Source organism: Cryptomeria japonica, chromosome 4 (assembly GCF_030272615.1).
Source record: "Cryptomeria japonica chromosome 4, Sugi_1.0, whole genome shotgun sequence".
Classification (NCBI taxonomy): domain Eukaryota; kingdom Viridiplantae; phylum Streptophyta; class Pinopsida; order Cupressales; family Cupressaceae; genus Cryptomeria; species Cryptomeria japonica.
In genome coordinates this window covers 412,864,341-412,889,112 of record NC_081408.1, presented here as the reverse complement: position 1 = coordinate 412,889,112, position 24,772 = coordinate 412,864,341, and the positions used below count along the sequence as shown (strand labels likewise).

The window sequence follows — 24,772 nt, the reverse complement described above, 5'->3', positions numbered from 1 at the left end:
AACTATTAGGACCAAATTTAATATTCATGGAAAAAAGATTGAAAACAACAAAATAATGCAGCGTGATGTCTTAAATGATGTGATGTTAATGCTTTATAATGATGCTATTGATGTATCTTGAATGCTCATACTTGATAACTCTCTTATTGATAACAATGAATTATGATTAGCCTTTAAATATAACATCTTAACACACAAATTACTAAATTCCGTATTTTTAATTGATTCATAACAATTGATATGAAGTCAATAAGAATCCAATTTTAAAATTGAATTTAATAATTCACTTCATAAATCTAACTTGAATCAATGACAATTATAAAAACCTAAAATAAAAAAAAAATAAAAATGAAAAAAAATAAAAAATAAAATTAATTGCTAGATATACTAATTCCCACACTAAAATACACCATTTTTACACTAAGAACAAATCTCGTACTAAACGAAGGCAAAAATTGCAGGTATGCAATTTCACCATTACAATAAAATAACACACGTTATTAGTATTAATTCGTCTGACATATATAGTTAGTAAGAAAGGAGGAGATATGCCCTTGCATGAGCGGGAGGAAATTCGCCATCGCATTGAGGAGCATTCCAATGATTGTAAGAGAATTTGGAGGAAGAAGGTAGTGCTGAGAGAAACAAGGCTTTGAAACCCTAGACAGTCGTTTTCAAATATCCCGGTTTTTTACTCTCTACGCTGCACATTCTACATTCCTTCCAACGCCCTAATTGGGATTTGTACATAGTATCAGGCACAATATCTTCCAGCCAAGTTTTTTGCTGTTGCTGCAGTACAGGCGCGTAATATGATATCCTATGGTAAGCTCTTATTCCTTTTTGCAAATATTACCAGAAAATACAATATATTGCAAAACGCCAAAACCCATCATTACAAAGTTTGTTTTCACTTTAGCCCTTTTCGTTTTAACACCTTTAATGGAATCCTCGTTCACCCATTTTCTATTGACTTTCGTTATTCTCTTGTTTTTTGAATTTACTGCACATGCAAGTGCAAATAATATATATATTCACCCAAATTCGTTTGAATATTAGAGGTTGTTGGAGTTTAAACAGCTTTATGAGTATACTACTTTTGGTTGGATTTTCTCGGTATAAATTGAAGTAACCAGAATTGCATTTTAATGCGCAGTGTTGTTTTTTGTTTGGGAAAAATATGGTATAATGTTCGTTTGATTAAGTGCAAGGACTTGCCTCAGTGAGTTGATGTTAAGAATTTTTAGGGTAGGCAGGTATGCAGCTTTGGAGTTCAATCGTTTGTTGTAACTGCTGTTAAACTTGATACATGATTTGCAAAATCAACATACGATGTCGGACAGTGTTATTGCTATCAGCAAACACGAGGTATGAATGGATTTTGCCCTCAGTCTCAATTGGTTTGAGAATAAGAGCTGAATGTTATTTTCAAGAACACGTTGAGCTTGATGTAGTTAACTGCAACCAATCGCTTTTTTTGTTTTATTGTGATGAACCTAGTGGATCTAAAACTTCTAGTTGGCGTTCCCAACCAATCTTAGGTTGTCATTTATGGCATACAATTGATTGCTAACGAATGCAAGCAATGCATTATGCATGATAATTACCGTCATAAAAATTTAATTGTTTTGTGAGGACATCAAAAGCCTTATCATTTACAAATCAAAACTCACGTGTCAATTGGTTCATAGGAAGAAAACCATCTTATGTTGAATGCCACTAAAAGCATGCTACCTGGAAGTTCTCTACAAGGTGCTAAGTCCTTTGTCTGGCTACAAACTGCTGATGGTTCCATTCAAGAGGTGGAGCAAGAAGTTGTAATGTTATGCCCATTGATATGTCGAGAAATTTTGCAAAAGGGATTAGGTTCTTCAAAAAGTTTTGCAATTATTCTCCCATCCCAGGTTAATTCAAGCATCCTGAGGCAGATTCTAGAATATTGCCGCTTTCATCAAGTATTGGGTCGTTCAAACAAGGTATGAGTGGTAATGAGTCAATGACGTCGCAAATCTTCTGTTACTTTTCTATTTTGGAATTAATTTTTTGTTTGTAAATACTCCGGCTCTTTTAAAGTGGTTTTAAACTTTCATTCGCATTGTACTTCAGGAACGGAAGCTATTCGATGAGAAGTTTATTCGTCTAGATACAAAGAGGTTATGTGAGCTGACTTCTGCAGCTGACAGCCTACAGATGAAACCTTTGGTTGATTTAACAAGTCGGGCACTTGCCCGGATGATTGAAGGTAAAACACCAGAGGAGATTCGAGAAACATTTCATTTGCCAGATGATCTCACAGAGGTGGGCTGTTTTCAAACTTAAAATTTGTGCTTTCTAGGTTGCCATGGTGGCATATTTTTGGAATTGCATATTATTTGTTATTTGAATTCTAAATATCTTTTTGGCATTTAGGAGGAGAAGTTGGAGCCTTTAAAAAATACTACTGATGATCCTCGCATTAGACTCTTGAATCGATTGTATGCAAGAAAAAGAAAAGAGTTGAAAGAAAAAGCAAAATTGAAGGTCAGAATTGCTGGTACTTCTGCCCGTGCACTGTTGAATATGCTTATATTCTGTGTTGACACATAAACACTTTAAGTGACGATTTGTCTGCCAGAAGTTTTTTCATATTGACTATTTTATAAATTTATTGTGCATTTCATAACCATTAATATTGACTGGCTTTGAAATTTTTGGTTAGTGATTATTCTAATCCAAAATAATTGATACCAAAACTCACTTCAGTTCAGTCATGCCTAGTGTACCATTTCCAGGCCTGCACCCTAGGTTACTTTTTTTGGTGCTTCACACATTTGGAGTTGAAGTCCATAGTGTATATTTGATTTTGCTTGTGACCCATTTACTGAGGGTTCTCTATGATTGTTCCTACTTGGCACTACATTGATTTGACATATTTGATTTCTTAAGCATTAAACATTCCAAGTTAATTCTCATTGGTTGATTGACTTTGACCTTGTAAGCGTTGTGATGATAGGAGATTCTTGTATTGCGTTATTGCTAGTCTTGTCACTGTACAACAGCATTCATTTGGGCATTTCATTGCTCAATCCTTGCATATGTTCGTTGATAATATTGTCTCTTATATATCCCTCGTGTCTTTTTCATATTTCTCTTAGATTTTTTGGTTAGTGGATTGTCGGATCCACTGGACCACTATGATAGATAGCAAAGCCTAGTTCAATTCTATCTACACCAATAGTTACCATATTGTTGCGTTACATCCATAGAGTTGAAGTTCAGAGTGTCTATTTCATTTCTTCTTGAATGTCTCTCTTAAGAGATCCATTCACTTGTGGTTGTATAAGATTGATCTTATTTGGTTCAACATTATCTCAAACATTTTGAATTTTCAAGAATTAAATATTTCAAATTCACTGTTCATTTGACTTGCATTTTCTTAACATTTAAGAAATTTAATTGTCATTCCATTGATTTTTTCTCTGTTAAAGGAATATGTTTCCTAATTATTTTTTCTCATTAATGGAATCTCACCAGCTTGATGCTATGAGAATGTTGTACTTCATTATTGGCAGTCTTGTCAATGTTTACCAGCATTTTTATGGATATCGCCATTGTTAACCCTTGTTTAGGTTAGCTGATTATTCACTGATAATATCGTGCCTAATATATCAAGTGGAAGCTCTTTACTATTTGAGGTTGCCCCCCTGTACAGAGGACCTAGTTCTATTTTACCTCCATGCAAGTTGGAAATTAATTCTAGCAATTAACTCAAGGTAAACTATTTGTAGTCATACTCTATATCAATAGTTTAACCAAAACCACAGGTCAGAGGAATTGAACGTATGCTGTAGTCTCAGTCAAAGTCTCTGAGACTTGTCTCAAGATGCCCGTAGAAAATTTGGATTCCTTGTAGTTTTACACTGTAATCTAGGGGATTATTTGCTTGGCTTTATCAATGCATGCAATATGTTAATTCTTCAGTAGTGAGGCTTATCATATATTGCCATATAGTAGCTTACTGATTACTGCTTTATATGTTTTTTTAGAACATTGAAGCAGAGGAAGAGCATGCTGATGAGCGATCAGTTGAAGATCTATTATTATTCATAAATGGAAGTGATGGAGGTATTATATATTGTATTGATTGTTCTAAAGTGGGATATTGCATTTGAAATTCGTTCCATGGATGGCAAATGATATAAATGACCTGTTGATTTTATTAGATCACATTGAAAATCTGTTCCTCGGATGGTTTGGAATAATTAGCTTAAGTTTTTCCATTGAACAAGAATGGTTAAATAGAAAAGCAATCTGATGAGGGAGGATATAATAAGTTTTCTTACTGTACTAAAATATTGATATTGTATGAAGATATTATTTTTCTTAACGTGCTAATCTTTTTTTTGGAAACAATGTATTAATTTTGACGTTAGTGTTATAATTTGTCCTTTTTAGGACAACACAAAACAGAACGCGTCTAAGGTAAAACTTTTCTCCATAGGAGAGGGGGAAGCCCTTTTTTAAAATAAAAATTCAACTAAAATCTTAGAAGACTAGTTTATGGACAAATTTTCAACTTTCTAAATGTGTACAAGTTTGCTTTTGGGAGTTTCAACATCTAATAGAAGGCAAACTAATCTGCCACATCTAACTACAGATAAACAGGGATTTTGTATCTTTTATGGCTTTACAAGTAAGCTAACCTATTATAACACAACACACATGATTTCTAGCTAAATTGCCGACATTAGAAAGTATGGGCACAAAGAGTTAAATTGAAGGTTTTGATTATCCAAACAAGACAAAAATGCATAAATTAATGTACTTAAGTATTAGTATGCAGGGCTACAAAAACTTGAATTAACAAAAATCAAAATACAAAGCTTGCGATTAGTGATAATTTAAATTGAATAAGTGAATTCATTCACATAAGACAATATCAAATGGAGACAATGAAATTTATATAAAGCAAAATTTCATTGCATGCACTTGAAGATATTGAACTTTAAAGTTTTGCATTAAGTGTACCTTGTATACTTTGAACACCATGAAACAACTTACTTATTCTTGATAATATATTTCATCCATTGTTTATATTTGGGAACAAAACCATTATTATTTCATTTTGTAGCTATCAAAAATAGCTTTTGCAGTATTTGGTACTTTTGGCACTAAAAAAAGGTTTATAACTTCAATGCTACCACATGCTGACACATTGTGGTGGCATTTTGGCTTTTTTTTGCCAAAATTGCCATTTGGTGCATTTTCTCCACCTAAAGTAACTTTAACTATTTATTTTTTTTCTTTCATTTTGGTTTTTTACTCGACTCAACACATTGGTGAATTGTTTTTTGCACTTTGAATTTGTAGAGTGTAACCAAAACTCATTCACACTAACAATTTGGGATAAAAATGCTTATTTTGCATTTAAATTTTCATCAAAATCTGAAAAAGTTGATGTTTTGGCTTTTTGGTGTGCTAGTGGAGCTTCTTGCATTCCATACATGCACACTTTCACTTGGTGCTCCTCTCTCCCATTCGCACATTTTCACTCTGTTCAAATGTTGTTTTGACCATCTTGTATGTGAAAAGAGCCTTCCATTGCTTCAAAGAAGATGAAAAAGGGAATCTAGATGCAAAGTTATGGTCTTTTTTGTGTGCCTTGACAGTATTTTTTCTGTTTTGGCAGGCAGCTGTGCCATTTTCTCACTTAATACAATTTTCAATTTTCACTTAAGTTGACAAAAGTGCACCAATATGCACCTATGGCCCTTTGTGCATTTTTGCTAAAATGTACAAATTGGTGTTCTTTTGTGCTAAACTTGTCAAAATGTCATTCCTTTTCTTTAATTCATTTATATATTTTGAGCAACCCTCAATTTTTTGGAAATTTGTTTGCACCATTTTGTTTAGCATGAATCTTCACCGCTGTACATTTTTGTTGAATTGTGATAATTTTGAAAATTTGGCCAAAGGGTGCTGCGTTAGAACTTTTGACACTTTCACACACGTTTGCCATTTGAGCTCAAATCTTCTCCTCTTTCTTTTGTAGTTGACATGTATGTGCATTTTTATGATAATGAAGAGATTTTTCTGCATTTAATTGGTTTAAACTTTAAACCTATTTATCCTAAGGACATGTCTCCTATGCTTTTAGATCCCATCCCCTAGCGGAAACATTTTGAGGATGTAGGGATGGGTCGAAATGTCCTTTTAACATCATCAATTAGAAGCAAAAAAAAGAAATGTCCTTGTGAGGAAATGATAGGGGATGGCTACCCACCTAGTTGGGGATTGGCTAGCACAACCCAAGCAAAAAGAAAACATCAGATTAAAAAAACACAAAAAATAAAAGAAAGGGGTAGATGGACCGGACCCATAAGGAATTCGACACCCATTTACAACAACCTTAAACTTAATTACATTAACGACTATAAACAAAAAACAAATTCATTTTGCCATTTTACATTTTGAGAAGAAGACAAAAAATAAAAAAGAGAACAACCGTAAGAGGAGAAGAAAAAAAACATTGAGAAGAAGGCAAGTGAACTTTAAAAATTACATCATTTCAAGTATATGCATTGTTTATGTGCACAATTTCTTTCACTTTTTTTTTCAAAGTTTCAAACACTTAGAGAGGAATTTTTGTTTTATGCTTTCAGTTGCAGCTATGTTTTGAGTTTTCAACAAAAAAAACTATGAGCAACAATGAAGGTTGTTAGGGTGAATAGGTTCAAATTCAACAAAGAGGCCCTAGAGGTATTGCTAGGGGTTCTTCTGGGAGGAAAAGTGTTTTAGGGATTGTGAGTTCAAATAAGCCATTTGAATGCTTTCTGAACTTCTCAAGACATATGCAAAGGGTCCAGTTAATCCTCATAAACCCTTTTTAGAATTTGCAACTGCCACAGACAAAGACATTTCTTTTTAGTGAAGAGTAGAATATGGCTATGTCAGTTATGCAACAAGGATTATAGGGGCTGCTACATAAGGGTTTACTCTCAATTTTGGTTCATAATTGGAATAGGGGATAAAACTTTGTGAGAAATAATCTTAGTTGAAAAGGCCAAGGTGTTTAGGTTGTACATGGAGGGTGAGGCAAGAAACCAGAGAAGTCCAATAGAGGCTATGCAAACTAATATCTTATTATCTGTCCTGATTGTGGATCTGAGGGCTCTACCAAAGGAAAGAGAAGGGATACTAGTGTTGCAGGGATGTTCAGTATGCATTCATGGCAAGTGGTTGAGTCTTCTATTTACAATTATTTTGATTTTTTCTGTCCCATACCATTTTGTATGGCATGTTTTCCTTATTGCAAACAAATGTTTAAAGATGCAATTGTTGTTGGTCCCTCATTTGCACCCTTGGAGAATAGATTACATACTAGATTTCTTAATAGATAATAATCTAAGGTGTGTGTGGTGATGTGGAAAATGAATCAAACTTGGATAAGGATAGGTTGCTTTATAATGATTCATTATGGACTAGTGGATTGATATTAAACATTGACTAATCAATATCATTGTCAAAAGAGGAAAGATGCAAACTTCTAATTTTAAATTTTAAACTATGTCATTGAGGAGGTTGGGCACTCAAATGTTTTATAGGTGGTGATTGATGCAACCCATCCATGTAAGTTAGATAGCTTGATGGTGAAGGCTGCTTACAAGCACAGTTTTTGGACCCCATGTTGTGTTCATGTATTGAAAGGTATCGGGAAGATAGATTGGGTGCAGGGAGTGGAGGTAGAAGCTAGAGGCATATGTATGCTTATTTGCAATGATTATACTTCACTTACTTTTTTCAAGACTTTTTTGAGCAAGGAATTCCTTAATCTTGTGGATACTAGATATGCTAGCTACTTTATTTTGTTAGAGAGGATGTTTGAGGTGCAGAAATCTCCACAATTAACAATGGTTAATACAAAGTGGGGTATATGGCTAGAGACAAATACGATAGAAAGAAAAAAGCTGGAAACAAAAGCTTCTCGATGATGATTAGTGGCCCATGTAAGGCAATTGTTGTTTCTATCATAGTTTGCAGACTCAGACTCAGAGAGTATTCTTCAAGACCAAAATTTTCAGCTCAGCAAAAACTCGACAATTACCCCAAAAAAATTCAGCAACTTTGAAAGTACTAATAATTAAATTTTCTTAAAAAAACATATTTTTTTGCAAAATTCAATTTCAAAATGTATTAAATTAAAATGTGACATCTCAAAAGAGAAAATGTATGGAATTTTTTTGCTTTGTGAAGTTTTACAAGTTTAACTCACGAGTTTTTATAGACATAGGAAAAACATATGTAAAAGTGCCAACGCAAGTAAAAAGCATTTTTCACATGTTTTTTTCGGAGAGTACTTGCAAAGTTTGCAAACTATGTTTTTTATTATTAAACTATTAATTTATTAATGTTTCTAACTTTGAAAATCATTGCCATTCTTTGTAATAGCATTCACTATTTCAGCCCCTAGGTTGATAACCACTTCCCTCCAACTCATTTAGGAGACTAGTGGCTCTAAATGACACTTAGATATTGATATTTCACACATAGACATGGATAGACTTGCGAGATGATGTTTCTCACAACTTTTGCCCCAACATGTTCCTCCTTAGAAACATGCTTCTACTTTTTCTTGGTTGTGCTGTTCGATTCCTTTGCAATGATATCTATTTTTCTTTGGCCTATTCCCCAACCATAGGGACAAACACATTACACGCTGCTTCACTACTATGAGAGTTACTTCGGCCTTTAGGTGTTAGATTTGATTTTTAGAGGGGCTTATGTTGTTTGAGGTTCTTGTGCCACCTACTTAGCTTTTTGTATTGTTTTTTTGACCCCATGTTGGTGGTCCCCAATAGTATTGAAGTTTTGTTTCTGGTTGTTCCCCTTTGTGGACCTCTCTAGGTTTCTCTTCATAGAACATTCTATTGTAATTTGATGTACTCTCGAGTTTCATTGGCCTATTTTTGGTCATTTATGGATATCAATATGATTTCTTTCTGTCATTTTGATTTTGAGTCAATCTTTTTTGAAAATTTTAATTTTTGTTTGCTTCTTCCTCTCACCTATTGTACAATTCATGAGACATATTGATATTCTAATCATAGAGAGATTTATGAGACCTTGACAACATGCTTGGATAGATGAAGCAAGGCATTCATAGCAGGGATCCTAATTTGGGTTTTGTGAAGAACATATTAGACCCATTATGACATGGTTGTGGAACATTATGAATACTTAGCTTTATATGGTAGCCTATGCTCTAAATCCTAAATGGAATGCAACAAGGTGCCTCCATCTAATGATGAAGAGATGAAAGAAGGGTCTATGGAGGTCCTTTGAAAGATGTATATTGACGAGCATTCTACTTTACTTTGAATGCAGTGGCTAGCCTTTGTTAATCTTAGCGGTCCAACTTTGAGCAACCCAAAAGCAAAGATAAGTAGAGCTAAATTCACTCAAACTGACCTGATTAGATGGTGGACATGGCATGGCAAGGATGCACTAGAGTTGGGGATGCTTGCCACTAGCCTCCTTTCATAGGTTGCTAGTTCCTCTTTTGCAAAGAATAATTGGTCCACATACAACTTCGTCTACTTAGTCAAGAGGAATAGGCTTATCCTCTGATGATTGAAGAAGTTGGTGGCTATGCATTGTGCCTTACAACTTTAGGATAGATAAATTCCAGCCACACCTTGGGATGCTGATCCAAAAGATGCTACACAAGTTCATGAGGAGGAGGCACATAAGGGATTGGTTGGGGTTTCATTGGATGAGGTAGTCCCTCATAGTGGCAGCCATTAGATTCAAACTTCCATTGTGATGTAGTGTTAGCAGACGCTTGGTTTTGACAAATTTTCTATGTTTTTGTCATTTTCTTGTTGAAACTCTCCTTTGGCTATTTTGTTGTAATTACATTGACAATGAAAGCAAGGTGTTGATTCTCTTCTGAAATCTATGTTAAGCTTTAATGTTATGTATTAAGCCTCTATAATGAATATGAAAAACACCTTATCAATGTTATCATATGAGTATTTGAAATTTCCTATATTTTAAAATTGACTCAATTTTTTGATAGCGGTCCCTTAAAAAATGACCTCGCAAAAAATCTGTCCTAGAAACATGTTCTCTTGTCCCATAAACTCTAGCCACACCTTGGGATGCTGATCCAAAAGATGCTACACAAGTTCATGAGGAGGAGGCACATAAGGGATTGGTTGGGGTTTCATTGGATGAGGTAGTCCCTCATAGTGGCAGCGATTAGATTCAAACTTCCATTTTGATGTAGTGTTAGCAGATGCTTGGTTTTGACAAATTTTCTATGTTTTTGTCATTTTCTTGTTGAAACTCTCCTTTGGCTATTTTGTTGTAATTTTTAGATGATATACCTGCACATTGACAATGAAAGCAATGTGTTGATTCTCTTCTGAAATCTATGTTAAGCTTTAATATTATGTATTAAGGCTCTATAATGAATATGACAAACACCTTATCAATGTTATCATATGAGTATTTGAAATTTCCTATATTTTAAAATTGACTCAATTTTTTGATAGCGGTCCCTTAAAAAATGGCCTCGCAAAAAATCTGTCCTAGAAACATGTTCTCTCATCCCTTGCTGTCCCTGTCCTGGAAGATTGATGTAATATAGTTTTAAACACATTTGGGTCACAAAACCAACATTTAAAACAGACAAAAAAGGGTGAAATGTCACAAATGAATATTTACAACATGATGAATGGGTGTTTTAAGTATGGTTACAACATTCTTAAAGATGGAATTGTCAATTATTGTACTAAATTTAATATTTGCTTAATTAAATGCTATTTATATCTCGTTCAGTTTAGCTAGCCAAAAAATTATTTGGAAGGGGGGGTGAGCCATTGTAACTAATTAACATCATGTCCTCAGGACTATCTCTTGTTTAGTAGAAGAGCAAGATATACGCCTATGTTTACTTTAAATTCTTAGAATAGTCAAAAAATAGTATAAGCACTTATGACAGTAATGAATGCTACAAGCAGTGTGAACAGAATAGTTACATGTAGGAAGAAGTCATGACTGGCACCAGAATTAACTACAATAGGCTGTTTGAATCAATATGTTAACATCAAAATCAACAAATGATTTAAGGACATGTTCAGTTTAGCTAGTCAAAATTTTATTTGAAAGGGGGGTTTGGGGTGGTGGTGAGCGATTGTAACTAATTAACATCTTGTCCTCAGGACCTCTTGTTTACTAGAACAGAAAGATATATGCCTATGTTACTTTAGATTCTTAGAATAGTCAAAAAATAGTATAAGCACTTGTGACATCAATATGTTGATAGGAAGAAGCCATGATTGGCACCAGAGTTACAATAGGCTGTTTGAATCAATATGTTAACATCAAATTTAACAAACAATTTAAGGATATGACATTGCTTGATCATTCTCTTAATTTGTGTTCGTATATTTTTTCTATCGATCAAGAACTAATCAGATTTCTGACTTACTTTAATGTCTTGCTATGCAATACTTGAATTAGTTAGATGGATTTTTTTTCATGTTTAGAGAATGCATATAATTGTTTTTCTCAGCATTATATCCATTTTTTGACAGAAAAAGTAAGTAGAGCAATTACACATTTCCAGGTGATTGGAAAATAATACCTTGAGTGGTTCTTGTTCTGTGGATGATGACTGACACAATTAATTTATATATATATATGATAACTTGAAGTGCTGACACAGTTTTTAATGGTTTAGAGACATACCTACTTTTCACTATTGTTAGATTTGTATCGAATTTGAAAGATGGAATGAAGCAACTACATGTTCAGGCAATCAACAAATCATACTTTTAGTGATGGATAACCATTGATACATTTAATATATATTAAGTATGACAACTCTTTAAACAATCATAAGATTGCACCTAAAAGGATTAGATGTCATAAGAGTGTTGTGTGTGATCAACAAAGCAAGAAGGGAGCAGAGTCATTGACTTACGAAGGGAGGAAGGGAGAAATAATGGAGAATAACAGTCACTTTAAGAAGGTGTTATAGTGTGTAATGTCCCTTTTTTTGAAATTAAGTCAATTTAAAATCCAAACTCCCATCATACATTTTTTGTGGGTTTTGGAAATTAGGCACTAAGGAAATGGGATTAAAAATATATTGAGAGGAGCCTCAAGTAAAGTTAAATACAAAATTAGAAGGTCTCTTATAATTTGAGTTACAGGGAGACATGTCTCGAGGATCAGGATATGTTTCTCATACCAAAAACATGGGCAAAGATGTCCTTGCTTGTAGGAAATGTCCCACCCGTGTTTCCTTAAGTTTTTCTAGTTGTAAAAACAAAACAATTTGTGCTTTGACTGATTCATGAGTTGTTTTTGGTTTTAGAGCGGTTTTAATGGTTTAAACCTGTGTTATGATTGGGTTTAGAGTGGTTTTGGTAGGTAAAATCCTGTGGTTTCAAGGAGTGGGGTGGTTTTGGCAGGTAAAAACCCACTGTTTTGAAGATTAACAGCAGTTTAAATGTGTTGAATGTGGTTTTGGCACACTGTTCTTACTCAAATGTCACAGTTTTAAAGGAGATATATCACCCTCACACAAGCTCTATCTGCCTTGCAATTTGAACCCAATAAACAGCAGTTTTAGCAGTTATAGCAGTTAGGGAGTGGTTTTAATGGGAAAAGCCAGTGGATTTTGCTGATTAAAGTGGTTTCACAATGTAAAACTCACATATATAATCCTCTCTATGCCTGCACTGTGTATCTATTTGGTATTGTGTCCTAGGCACTAAGTTTGCATATAAATTAGGCAGTTTTAATGCCTAATTTGATATTTTTAATGACTAATCCCACGTTTTCCAAAGTTGAGGGTGTCTGTGATGATTATGTATATATATTTTTCAAGGATTAGGGGCAACTTCTAATGGACATGCCCATGGTTTTTTGGGAAGTTGAGTACTCCTGTTTTTTTAAGTGTCGTGGGTGTGGTTGGGGCCCATCAGACTCTTAGGGTTAGGGTTAGCAGCCCAAATTTCAAAAAAGTGTTCATTTTAAAAATATCCCTTTTGAAGTGCCAAACATTGGGGGGGGGGGGTTGGTTGCAACTTTCTAGGATGTTTGAGGGAATGGTTGAGTTCCTTGAGGCTTTAGGGGACGTCCTACCATTCCCACAACATCTCCATTAGGGGAGGACACCCTAGAAATGTGCCCTCTTTGAGGGAAAGCTTGTGGGGATGTATCTTGTCTTTCTTGGTGTGGGCATGGGAGAAATTTTCTTACATCTTGCCATCCCAAGGATGTCCTTGTCCCTGAAAATGTCAAATTTTAGGGTGGGACATGTACCTATGGAACACTAGCAAAATTAGAAATTGTTTTTGATCCATGCTTTCTGTGGATGAAATTTGTGTACTATTAATACAGATATGTTATTACCAATAATAATAATCATATGGCTTTGTGGTGTGAATTGAACTTGTTTTAAATCTATACATGAAGGAAAACTATTTATGGCCTTTTTAAAGTCAATTTTATGCACACTTTTTAAAATTATGTATATATTTATGCATTATTTAATGTTTGAAAATTTTGCCAAGTCCAAGTTTTAGAATATTTTTTTGGGTCTGCCAAGTGATTGCCGGCTCTGAATTTGTCAATTATGGTTTTAAAAATGATATACCAGGGATTGTTGAAAATGATTATTTAATATTTTATACCATCTTTTTGTATAAGCTGATGAAGCAGTGCTATAGTTCACTAGCACAAAAGACCAGGTGATGCTTTTTCACACTTTATCAATTGATTTTTTTCTTCTTGTTAGTATTACTTTTGACCTCAGTCACAGCATTTGCCGAATTTCGGCCATGAGGCTTGACATTTGGCGAACTTTAAAACGTGAAAAAAAGTTTGTTTACATTTGCGTAAAATTCGTATGGGTCAAGCATATTTTTTGTAACAAAATATATTTTAAAAACAATGTTTTTAATGGTTTCTTTCAAGTCCGAGGAGAAGAAATCAAACACATATAGCCCTGCAATTTATTCATGACGATTTTTCCACAGATAAAAGCTTGTGAGGTCATTCCTTGTTCTAGCAGTTGGTCGAGCTGAATCACGAACTTGTTCTACTCGATCCACAAAAAACAAGAACACATTGACTATATGTTTAATATTTAATATTTCAACATTAATTTTTAGGGTTCGTTTGCGATGTGGCTACTGTTTTAATATTTAATATCTCAACTTTAATTTTTTTATTTTATTTTTTGTTTTTTAACAAAATTTATATCTTTGTATTTTATATTTAAACTATGTTTTTTTTACTAAATATATTAAAATTTATTATTTTAAAATAATTAGATTAGATTTTACTTATATTATATTCATTATTTAACATTTAAAATTTAATATATTTATTAATAATAATTGAATGAAATTTTTATATTTAAACCATGTTTTTTTACTTAATATATTAAAATGTAATATTTGAAAATAATTAAATTAGATTTTAATTATAATATATTCATTATTTAACATTTAAAATTTAATATATTTATTAATAATAATTGTTTAAATTTTTAAATATATTATATTATAATTTTTAAAAATGTATTATAATGTATTCAGATTTAATATAATAGTGTTTTATTTTTTATTGATTTATTATTTATATTTAAAAAAACAAATTTATAAAGGTGAATTTAATCACGAATTTTTTTCTGAACTTTTTTCCCTTGTCGAATTTCATCCGAATTTAATGGCTGCCGGACTCAAACCTTGTGACATAGCTTTTGACATTGAAGATAAAAATTCTCTTGTGCAGAATACATCCTTATGTTTTCAAGAAAAATAATTGTCTATGTGTGTTATGTTTCCCTTCAAACAATTATCAGCAGAGGAAAACAGAATACCACATGACAATTTTTTTTTTTGAAGAGGTTGCCTGACTTATAAGAGATGTTAGCTCAGGAGACATAACCATATGTATCTTCAAGACGTGGATGTGTTTCTGTGTCAGATGAGTATCAGGGGTTAGCATAGGAATCTTTGGGTAACTATGGGGAACAGTTTTTGACCCAAAATTGGTAATCCCAGGTGCTAAAATAGATGGAAAACTATCCTCCTCAATTCAGCCCAGATCTTACAAGTAGAATTTTATGGCTAACTTTTTGACTTCCTCTAGGGTTCATCAACCTTGGATGTGAGGTAAAATCTAACTTTTCTCTTTGGGTAGAGCATTTCATACTTCTGATTCCTGAGAGTATCTTTGCCAACTCTTTTTCACCCATTTCCTATATAACATCATCAAATAGCATTACAAGTTCCCAACAATTTTTATCGGGAAAAGGGATTTTCTTTTCTTTGAGCATGCACTTTTCTCCTCCGATGCACTTCATTTCTCTATTCTCTATATTATAGGGACACTTCCTTTTTATATTGAACATATTTTTCTTAGTAAACCTGTAAATCCACTTCTTGCATTTCCTTAAACATAAAGGCTTCTGTATTTGGACATTTCTTAGTCGCTTTCCCTTTGTGCTATCATAGTAGGCTGTACACGAGTCCCTTTGACCTATTTTAGGAATATTTATATAATTTTTTATTTTTTCTTCCTTTGTCAATATAATCTTGGTGTTTTTCTTTGATTCCATTTATAGTTTGAATTCTAAGAAACTATTCATGGTTAATTGCACCCATTTATAGTTTGAATTCTAAGAAACTATTCATGGTTAATTGCACCAGGCCTCACTTCTCATCCGGTCATTAAATGTCTCAAATACCTTCATGTATTCAGAATAATAATCTGACCATTTATCTCTAAGGCAACTTCAGATAATTAGTCTTTTTAAACTTGCATGCAATGATTTTTGTTGATGTTTATTATTGTGAATTCCACTGTTTTCCCAACCCATTCTTGTCATTTTAGAGGGCATTATTGAGCATTCTTTGTTGACCTTAAATAGCCCCATGTATTCATTCTAACAGTATATTTTAGTTGCAATGAACTTATACTTTCTTATATATGTTTTCTAGGATTTCCTAGGAGCTCATTAAAAGGTTTCCGATATATTTTGCAGAAGGTTTCCCTAAGGGTACCTTGGAAGGTTGCCCTGACGGTATCCTGGAACATTTGCTCGAGCATTTTCTGAAGGCCTCATGGAATGCTTTTTAGTTTTTGGATATATTGGAAGGTTTCTTGCAAGATTCACTGAAAGATTAGTGTGGAATGATATGGTTTGATGTAATGAGTGATAATTGTTAGTCAATGAATATAATGATCTATTGGACGCTGTTCCCCAGCTGTTATAAAGCTCCAAGAATAGACACATTATTACTTATGTGAGGCTCCCTATGTGTTATTAAGGTAAGAGTTAGGCAGATATCTATGGAGAGATACTATAATAGACATACCCAATATGTAGTTTAAGAGATACCATAATAGACATACCCAATATGTAGTTTACAATCTCATTTATTGATCATCACAATGTGTACTGGTTAGCTAAATAAAATTAAAAGGTCTACTGATCTGGAGTGTGCTTTTGTGACATAATTGGGTTATATTATTTGAAATGTGTTTGCATGTCTGCGTCTTTTTAATTGCCAATTCTATCTAACTTGAATTCAGGATACTGTAACATTCTCTATGGTTTGAGGTTTACTTGCTACAGGTTTACTTTGAGCTATGTTACAGTTTATTGTGTTTTGTTACTTTTATAGCCTAGTGCATTTTTAATGTCACTTAGTGGACTTTTAAGTTCGTCTGATCTACTTAAGCCGTTTCTGGGCAATCACATAATGTCTTTCTTTCTTTCATCTGATGTCCAACACTATCAAACAGATTTGGTAAAGAATATACAAGTATCAGAGCATGTAGATGTGAATCATTACTTACTGATATTAGCTGGATAGATATAATTCTATGTTTGTTTCTCTAGAGCAAAGCAATCCGTTGATATACTTTCAGAGGTTACCAGTCCAGCTACTTAGAAAAGATTGAACTTTTGTAAATTTTTTTGTTGACTGAAGAGGAACAGGTTGGGATCACAAGGGCTCCGTAATGTTGTGGGACATGTATAATGGGGAAGAAGTGGATGTTTTTCCCTTGAATATGTTTGATTTGTCAATATATTCAGAAACACATTAAAAAGCATTTTCATGGAGCAACTAGATGGGCCTTCAGTTGTGATTTGCACTCAACATGTATCTATTTTTTTTTATTCTTGTGTACCCCTTATCATCAGGTTCAGGTCCTTATGGATGATATTATGCTGCACATTGTATACAATTGAAGCTCCAACTAGGAATAAGAATCTTTTGTGTTTTACAGTTTTGTTAATTTATTTGTGGAAACCATATGAAGGAGATATTGTAAAAATTGAGACTTTTAGCATTTTTATATATGTGACTATTTATGTAAAGTTAAAACACTATTGCTTATAGGCACATCAAAGAGCCTGTGGTCTGCAGCTGTTGTGATATATGATTGTTATCTATATTCATTATGATATGTCAAATGTAATGGTGTGAGTGATATTTGTATGGATCATGATCTCGTTGTTCATTCTCTCTGTATTTGTGTTAGCAATTATAGAAGTTTACATTATGTATGGTTACAATGGTGTTATTTCGCTAATTCATTTTCCCATATGCACATATATGATTATATGAAAATATTCACATTACTGAATTCCCAAAGCCTAAATTGAGGAAATCTGCTACACCTGCACTCAACATTTGAAAATTCTTTGTTGGTATCTTTTGTTTTAATGGAACATTGTAGAATTATGGATGTTGCAAAGGAAAGGTGTCAGACCAGTTTTCATTTGGTTATTGATGTTGGAATTGAGAATGCCGCTGGTCCAGTCTTTCAAACATAGTGAACAATAATCCCTTTTGTGGTTGATGTTAATTGAGAAAGCTACCGGTCTACTGACTATGGAACTGACACAACTTGATTCAGCTAAGGGAATTGAAATTTTATTCAAAAAGTTGCTGGTCATATGACTGTAGAACTGACTGACTCAACTGCAGGGGATGATGTGCTCATTGAGTCAATAAAGATTCATCCCACTGACAGGTGACCCAACCGGATTTGGCAAAGTGGACTGAAATGTTTTGAAAGCCAATTCCCACATGACTCTTTGATACCAACTTTTTGCCAACAATTATAAGGGGTTTGATCCAGCAGGAAATAAAATATGTTGGCTACCCTACCTTTTTCTCTTCCTCATCAACAATGGGAGAGGAGGGGTGTGCTTTTCCGAACAAGAATGAAATGATTCTGAGGGACCCAATCCAGACATAACAAATAAATTTTGCTGGTAAGGAACAAAACTTAAGATGCTGAAACACAGATGTTTGTGAAGATTATGGGTGATGAGTCATTTTACATATGTGCTAAGTTGCTGGTTGTAGTTTGGATCCTGGTTGGGGTTCATAGATCAAGTTTGTGTATCCATTATTTTTTTTAATGGTTGGGTTCATTTTAGGTTTGTAATAATGTTTGTATGTATTTTCAGCCTAAAAGCAAGAATTAAGTTTAGAATATAATCAACAAAGCCACCATAAACTCGAATGTCATTTAAAACATAAATAATAAATGTTATAAAATATTCATTATTCAAACTTCAAGTTCGATTTAAAAAAAACTTAATATCAAATTCAACAATCAGCTTCCAGCTTCATCTGGATTTTCCAAATCATCAAAGTTATCATCATTATTGACATTAGATGATGTACGAACATTTGAGGAACCACAAGCAGTGTCAGTGCCACTTGCACTAAAAGTGTGCTTGCTTTTGGACTACTCAACTGCAACATGTTGGGAAGTGGAAGCATCCAAGTTAGTATGCTTTGGATCCATGTCCCACAACTTTGTGATGGTCTGGGGGCAGCATCCCTCGTGGGGTCCCCTGGCATTGTCCTGGGACAGCCTGGTTTTGTCTTGGACAAACTCAATTCTCCATGGATGTGCCTTGCCAGAATCTGTAGGGGAACTGGACTGGACCACAGATTCAGTTCAAACTGGACTTTGGATCTGGCTATTCACTAGGTGGATCGGGTAACATAGCATATATGTGAATAGACAATATGAGTGATGTCTCGTTACATGCACCCAGACAAGTAAACTGGGTGCCTGTAATTCATGAAGGGTCTGGATGGCTCCTGGTCTAGATAGTTGCTGGATTTGGTGGTCACATAATTTGTGATGAAGATCATTCCTCTTGATATAGCAAGTGGTCTTGGTATAGAGACATGGAGATTGATCCAAGAAGAAAGAGAGTGCTCTGGTCTTAAACAATGGACAAATAGGTTACAAACATAGGGTGGCTAGTTCTGTCTATCTAGGAATGGGGAATCGCCTCAGACACAGATGGATTCAATGTAAAAGGCACATGAAAAACTCAAAAGGTCATTGCACTTTGGAAGAGATTTCTATTCTTTGACAGATTAGACAGATCGGTTTCTTTCTTCAGGGATAATTAAATTCTGAAGTTTTCTCTCAGTTGTTTCTGTATTTTACTACTGTAGCATGCATGGATTCTAGAGGAATATGTTTTTTTGCATATATACAATGAAAGTTTTTTATTAATTAAGAATTTTATACAGATTCAAAGGGAAGTAAAGGAGGAAAGGGTAAGAAGAAGAAGAATAGGAAAAAGAAAGAGCAGGCAAAAGATGGCATCTCAGGCAGTGTTAATGGGGTCCCCTTAAAGGTTTTTACTTTTGATCAAGCTTAAAATTTATGGATGTTGTACTTTGTGTCATGGCTGTAGCAGTTAAGAACAGCAGTCTAACTAGACAGTAGAGCTGGTATTTCAGTATGATGATAAATTTATATTCATGTTTATGCAATGCATCAGGTCGATTCTGGAGCAATTAGTCCTGACCAGAATGGGGAGTTTCAGAACATTATTATTGCATCTAATACAAATAATATATGTGGAATTGAAGAAGTTAGTGATGAGAGATTTTCGGGTGACTTTGATGATGCTGACAATGATGATGAACTGGACCCAATAATGAGGGAAAAACTTGACAGGTACTGATTTAATTTGCATTCTCCTATAATTTGTCTCTATCTTATAATTTCTATGCTTGTGGTACTTGATTATTCTAACATATTGCATTCACTATCCTAATCATGCACATAAAATAATTATTGTATGGAAAGTGATAATTGGATTCATGTATTGCATAGGTACAGTGTATTATACTAGATTTCATTACCTATGGCTTTTATGAACTTTTACTATTTTATACCTTTATAATCTTTTCCAGATATTTTCATGACTGCACACATTTTGGTACCAGTCATACTGAGTTAGCATGTATTCCAGTCAAAATGGCATGTTGTACTGATGATATGATGCTCATAAATTGTCCCATTGAGTGAGATATGTATGACTTACATGACAAAGTAGATTAAGTGATGTTATGTTACTTTAATATTTGCAATAAGATATGATACCTTTTGTATCACATTTTTAGGAACAGGCCATTTTGATTGATCACTTTCTCTTTTTTCTGTATGCATAGCAAGCTGTAGATTTTTATAATCGGGATGTGAGCTATGGGAAGCCATTTCAAATTGGCATTTTTTGCATCATTCCTATCTGAAATGTGCAAAAATGTTGTCCCAGTTTAAGACAACAATGTCGGTTTTAATTGCTAGTGCATCTGTGAGAGACAGAAATGAGTGTGGAACTAATGTCTTTGTATTCAGTGAATATCTTGCATAATAGTTGGGAAGTGACTTGATATTCTCAGATTGTGTGAGGTTTATGTTAGAATTACTTTTCCTGATAGTATATGTAATTTAGAGAAAACATCTGCACAATTTTTTTAATCAAAGTTAAACAACAATCTCAGAATGTTTTTTTTTTGTAGTGACAATAATGACCATCCGAACTGCTGTTTTCATTTAGGAGGTTGACAAACTTGGCGATTTAAAATATTAAATAGTTAGTGGTAGAAGTTTCAATCCATGAACATTAGTTATGATTATTTTAGCATATCAGATAGCACATTCCCTAATTTGTATGGTCGATCATGTTAGGGATTCTCAATGTCCCTTTTTGGTATGACTGGATTTTATGGTTTACCACTTCCTTTTCAGCTTAAGTGTTCTGGGTACCTCACAAAGCTTTGAGTATATTGTGCCCTTGTTTATAATGAAACAGCAAATAGTAGGATCTCTAAAGTTGGGTTTGCCAGGAACCCTGGCCGAACCTGGACTAGTGTGGGCTAATTTCTGATCCTCGTCTGGATCTGGCCTAGGTTCAACTGGGGTCCAGCCTAGATCTGCATGCTTGGTGTGGGCAAAGCCTCCTTTTGTTTGGTATCTTTCTCTTGCAAAATTCTTAGTTTCCATGGCTTTGATGTTTCTAGTCACGTACCTCTGTTTTTTTTCCCACTATGAGGATGAAATTCATCAGTCAGGAAAATTGAAGTTAATTTCTTAACCAAAAAGATGTGATATTGAGGAAATATTAGAAGGGAGAATATATTGTGAAAGAGCAACCTGACGAGCCAAAATCAAGAAAAACAACATAACAAAATTTACAAAAGAAATCTTAAGAGAACGTTATCATGAAAGCATCTTACAAAAAAAGCGAAAAGCTATTACACTGCAATAACAATAACATAATCTATAGAAGCTGTCCTTTCCAAAGAAAAGCTACAGTAGCTTGGATTTGTAGACTCAGCAGGAGGCTTTGAGTTGAAGCTTTGCATTCTAAGTTCACTGCTTCATTTGGAAGCTCTTTTGGTGTGAGGTGTTTGGACATTCTATGAGGAAATTTGTAAGATGTAAAGATTGATTGGGCCTGCCATTTAACAATATTAGGTAAGGAGGATTTGAACTTTAGTGAAGCTTATAGTTTCCAAACGTACAGTTCAAATTGCTAATATCATGCAAATTGTTCCAAGTTTATGTCGAGGCCTGCTATGCACTCTTAGGTTGTAAAAGTCAACTTCACAGTCAAATACCAATAAGAAGGACTAAGACATAAATTTGTAATGTGGTCAGAATTTTGGGAATAGACTCATTTATAAAAGAACCTAGGGCAATACTTGAAGTATGATTTAATAATATCAATCCACACGAAGCATAGGGCCTTCAATTTTTTTTGGACTTATGTCTAACATTTATGTTTTGACAATTGAAAGTTAATTATCAATTATCAGCTGTGTTCTCAGCTTGGTATTTATTTGTGTATATTCCGTGCGGATGGTAATAAGGCCAATCTAACCATATAAACCTAGACCAAAAATCGGTGAACTACCAAACCAAAAAATAAACCAGCAACATTGAGTAGGACCAAGCAAATCTTTGATTCGATTGTAGTTAAACTGATAGAAACTATTTTTATTGGAAAAAAAATATGTATGTGGCTAAACTTAAACATGCAAATTCTGTCGTAAGCAATAGATATTTGAAGTGAGCACAAATGTCTTCAAATTTTATAAGTAGTATTAAGATAATGGATCACAAGTACATGGTTATTACCAGTTAGGATTCTTTTTCATTGAACTCCATACTATGGTTTCCATATTGTTTCAGTAGGTTGTTAAAACGTAGTTGCTGAATCAGAAAGCTAATTTTTTTCTTCATCCACCTCACTATGAGGTTCTGGGAAAGTATCATGCCCTTGAGGTATATAGCTCAGAAGCTATGTAAATAGAGAAGGATAAAAAAGATAACTGTTTGCAAAAAAATATATCTGGTAACTCCCGCCACAATGAGGCAGACATGCCCTATCTTCTTTGTATTTCATTACTCAACTGGGGATCAATGCATGATGCAGATAAGTTTTGATAGGATTTACGAGTCTCATTTACCTCATAACTCTTAGATCTTGTTGTAACAAGCTCCATAATACCCTCTATTGTAACATACATATAGTTGGTTGCATGTGGGGTCCACAAAGTGGTGAGGTGTCTTTCTCCTTTACAAATTACAACAACTTTCTGGTTTATCACTTATTTATTTTAATCACCATGTAGACAATCCACTTATCACAACTAAATGAAACTCATCAAGTTAACTTCAATTTGACAGCAACTCAAGTAAATGTGGGTCATGTAAATAAGTTTTGATAGTCTTTCTTCCACATCAGATTTCACTATAGTATGTTGCATAACAATAGGTTGCATGTGGGGTCCAGGAAATGGTGAGATATCTTTCTCATATATATATACAATGACTTTTTGGTTATCGCTTGCTATATTCACTACTGTATGGACAATTTAATCATCACAAGTCAATGAAACTCATCAAGTTGACTTGAATTTGACAGCAACTGAAGTAAACTTGTGTCGAACTTGAGAATCAATTGGACTTGCAGAAGACTAGCAAGATTCACGAGAATTTTTGAATCTTGAATCATGATGTGACTACTGTACAAGCCCTTAAGAGACTCATGTTTCTGCTCAAATGCTATGCATATCTTCATTTCATTATCCCATGTGATCTTACAGTGTATTTTTGGTCTGACCCATAGCATTTGATGTATTAAAGGCAAACTGATAAAGGTTTACAAATTCTAATCTTTATGTGTGCGCACTATTATGCTATTCTTTGTCGTCTTTGACTCTTTATGTGTGGTTTTGGTATCATTTTTTTAAAATCTGTTTTTTTTTTAATTTATAAATAATGTAAATGGATCATCTGCATATTGATGCCTAAATTTAGAAGCAGATCACAAACTTTGTATTATATCTGCTATTCAAGATGTATCATTGCTCATCAAAGATTTGTTTGTAACAGGATGCAATCTTTTGTAGTCCTTTTTTATCAAATTTGGGGTGGTTGCTTTCTTATCTATCCATTAGGGGAATAATATCTTTATTTCTGTGAGTATTGAGTGTGTTTCTTTTGAATTAGCCCATGGAAACTAAGTCTAATTGTTTGTGAGTATGTAAAACAAATATTATGCATAGAATGTGTATTTCTAGCAACAGCAATTATGTGCCTTTGTGACTCTGGGATCAAGCAAATTGACATATTGTACATTGCTGTTTAAATAAAAAACAATACGGTAACAATTTTTCTTCTTAATGAACTTTGGCTGAACAAGGAAACACCAAGCTCATGAGATTGCAGATTTTTTATAAACATAAATATGATATTGTGAGTCCTCATTTATTGAATACTTTTTTAGTGTGTGTGTTCAAAAATTCGCTGCTTTATTTACTTCCATGGGTAATCATGGAAATGTTTTATGTACAATGATTCAGATAAATATTGGACTACAAATATTTTGCTATTTTTAAATTTTCAGAATAGGGTCTGATAGTATCAGGAGAGTCAAATTGCACACAACCTTTTAGAAAAGAGCTTAAACAAATCCCATATAAGTACATATATAAGTACTTTAAAATATGATTTCTAGATCTTACTATTGCAGGGAGGTTGAGGACTTTGCAAGGAGGTTAAATTCAGATTGGCCTGAAAGAATGCAAGAAATTCTTGCTTCAGGTCAGGATCAAAGAAAAAATCTTCCAAGCTCTCTTAGCAGTGATTCATCTATAAAGAGATTTGCAAATAAGGTATTTTCCTCTCATGCGATATACTGTTATTTTTCATAAAATGTAAGGAATGTTTGATTTATTTAATGCAATATTTGACAAATACAACGTGCTCATTTTTCTCTAACACAGAATATATTTCTGACAAATTATGGCATATTTGTTAATGATATTTACCACACTTTTTCTTTCTGTTCTACTATATTTTTATTATATATGCTTTTCATGGAATGGGCTTTTAAGCCATGCAAGCTTATCATTTATTA

The 24,772-nt window shown here is 33.7% G+C and overlaps 1 protein-coding gene across 8 annotated transcripts in view; it reads left to right on the top strand.

Moving 5' to 3' along the window:
- Positions 1-433: 433 nt before the first annotated feature.
- LOC131030933 (SKP1-like protein 21) overlaps positions 434-24,772 on the top strand; it is a 47,327-nt gene continuing 22,988 nt past the window's right edge. For 4 of the 8 annotated variants that reach the window (XM_059219855.1, XM_059219856.1, XM_059219854.1 and 1 more), the window contains exons 1-9: positions 434-825; positions 1,257-1,368; positions 1,692-1,976; positions 2,107-2,298; positions 2,410-2,520; positions 4,026-4,104; positions 19,584-19,690; positions 19,838-20,016; positions 24,371-24,527. In XM_059219855.1, coding sequence (XP_059075838.1) covers positions 1,333-1,368; positions 1,692-1,976; positions 2,107-2,298; positions 2,410-2,520; positions 4,026-4,104; positions 19,584-19,690; positions 19,838-20,016; positions 24,371-24,527 — 1,146 coding nt within the window. In that variant the 5' untranslated portion in view covers positions 434-825; positions 1,257-1,332. Of the gene's footprint in view, positions 826-1,247; positions 1,369-1,691; positions 1,977-2,106; positions 2,299-2,409; positions 2,521-4,025; positions 4,105-19,583; positions 19,691-19,837; positions 20,017-24,370; positions 24,528-24,772 lie in introns of all 8 variants that reach the window. The other 4 variants (XM_059219857.1, XM_057961978.2, XM_059219853.1 and 1 more) reach the window with 3 other exon arrangements.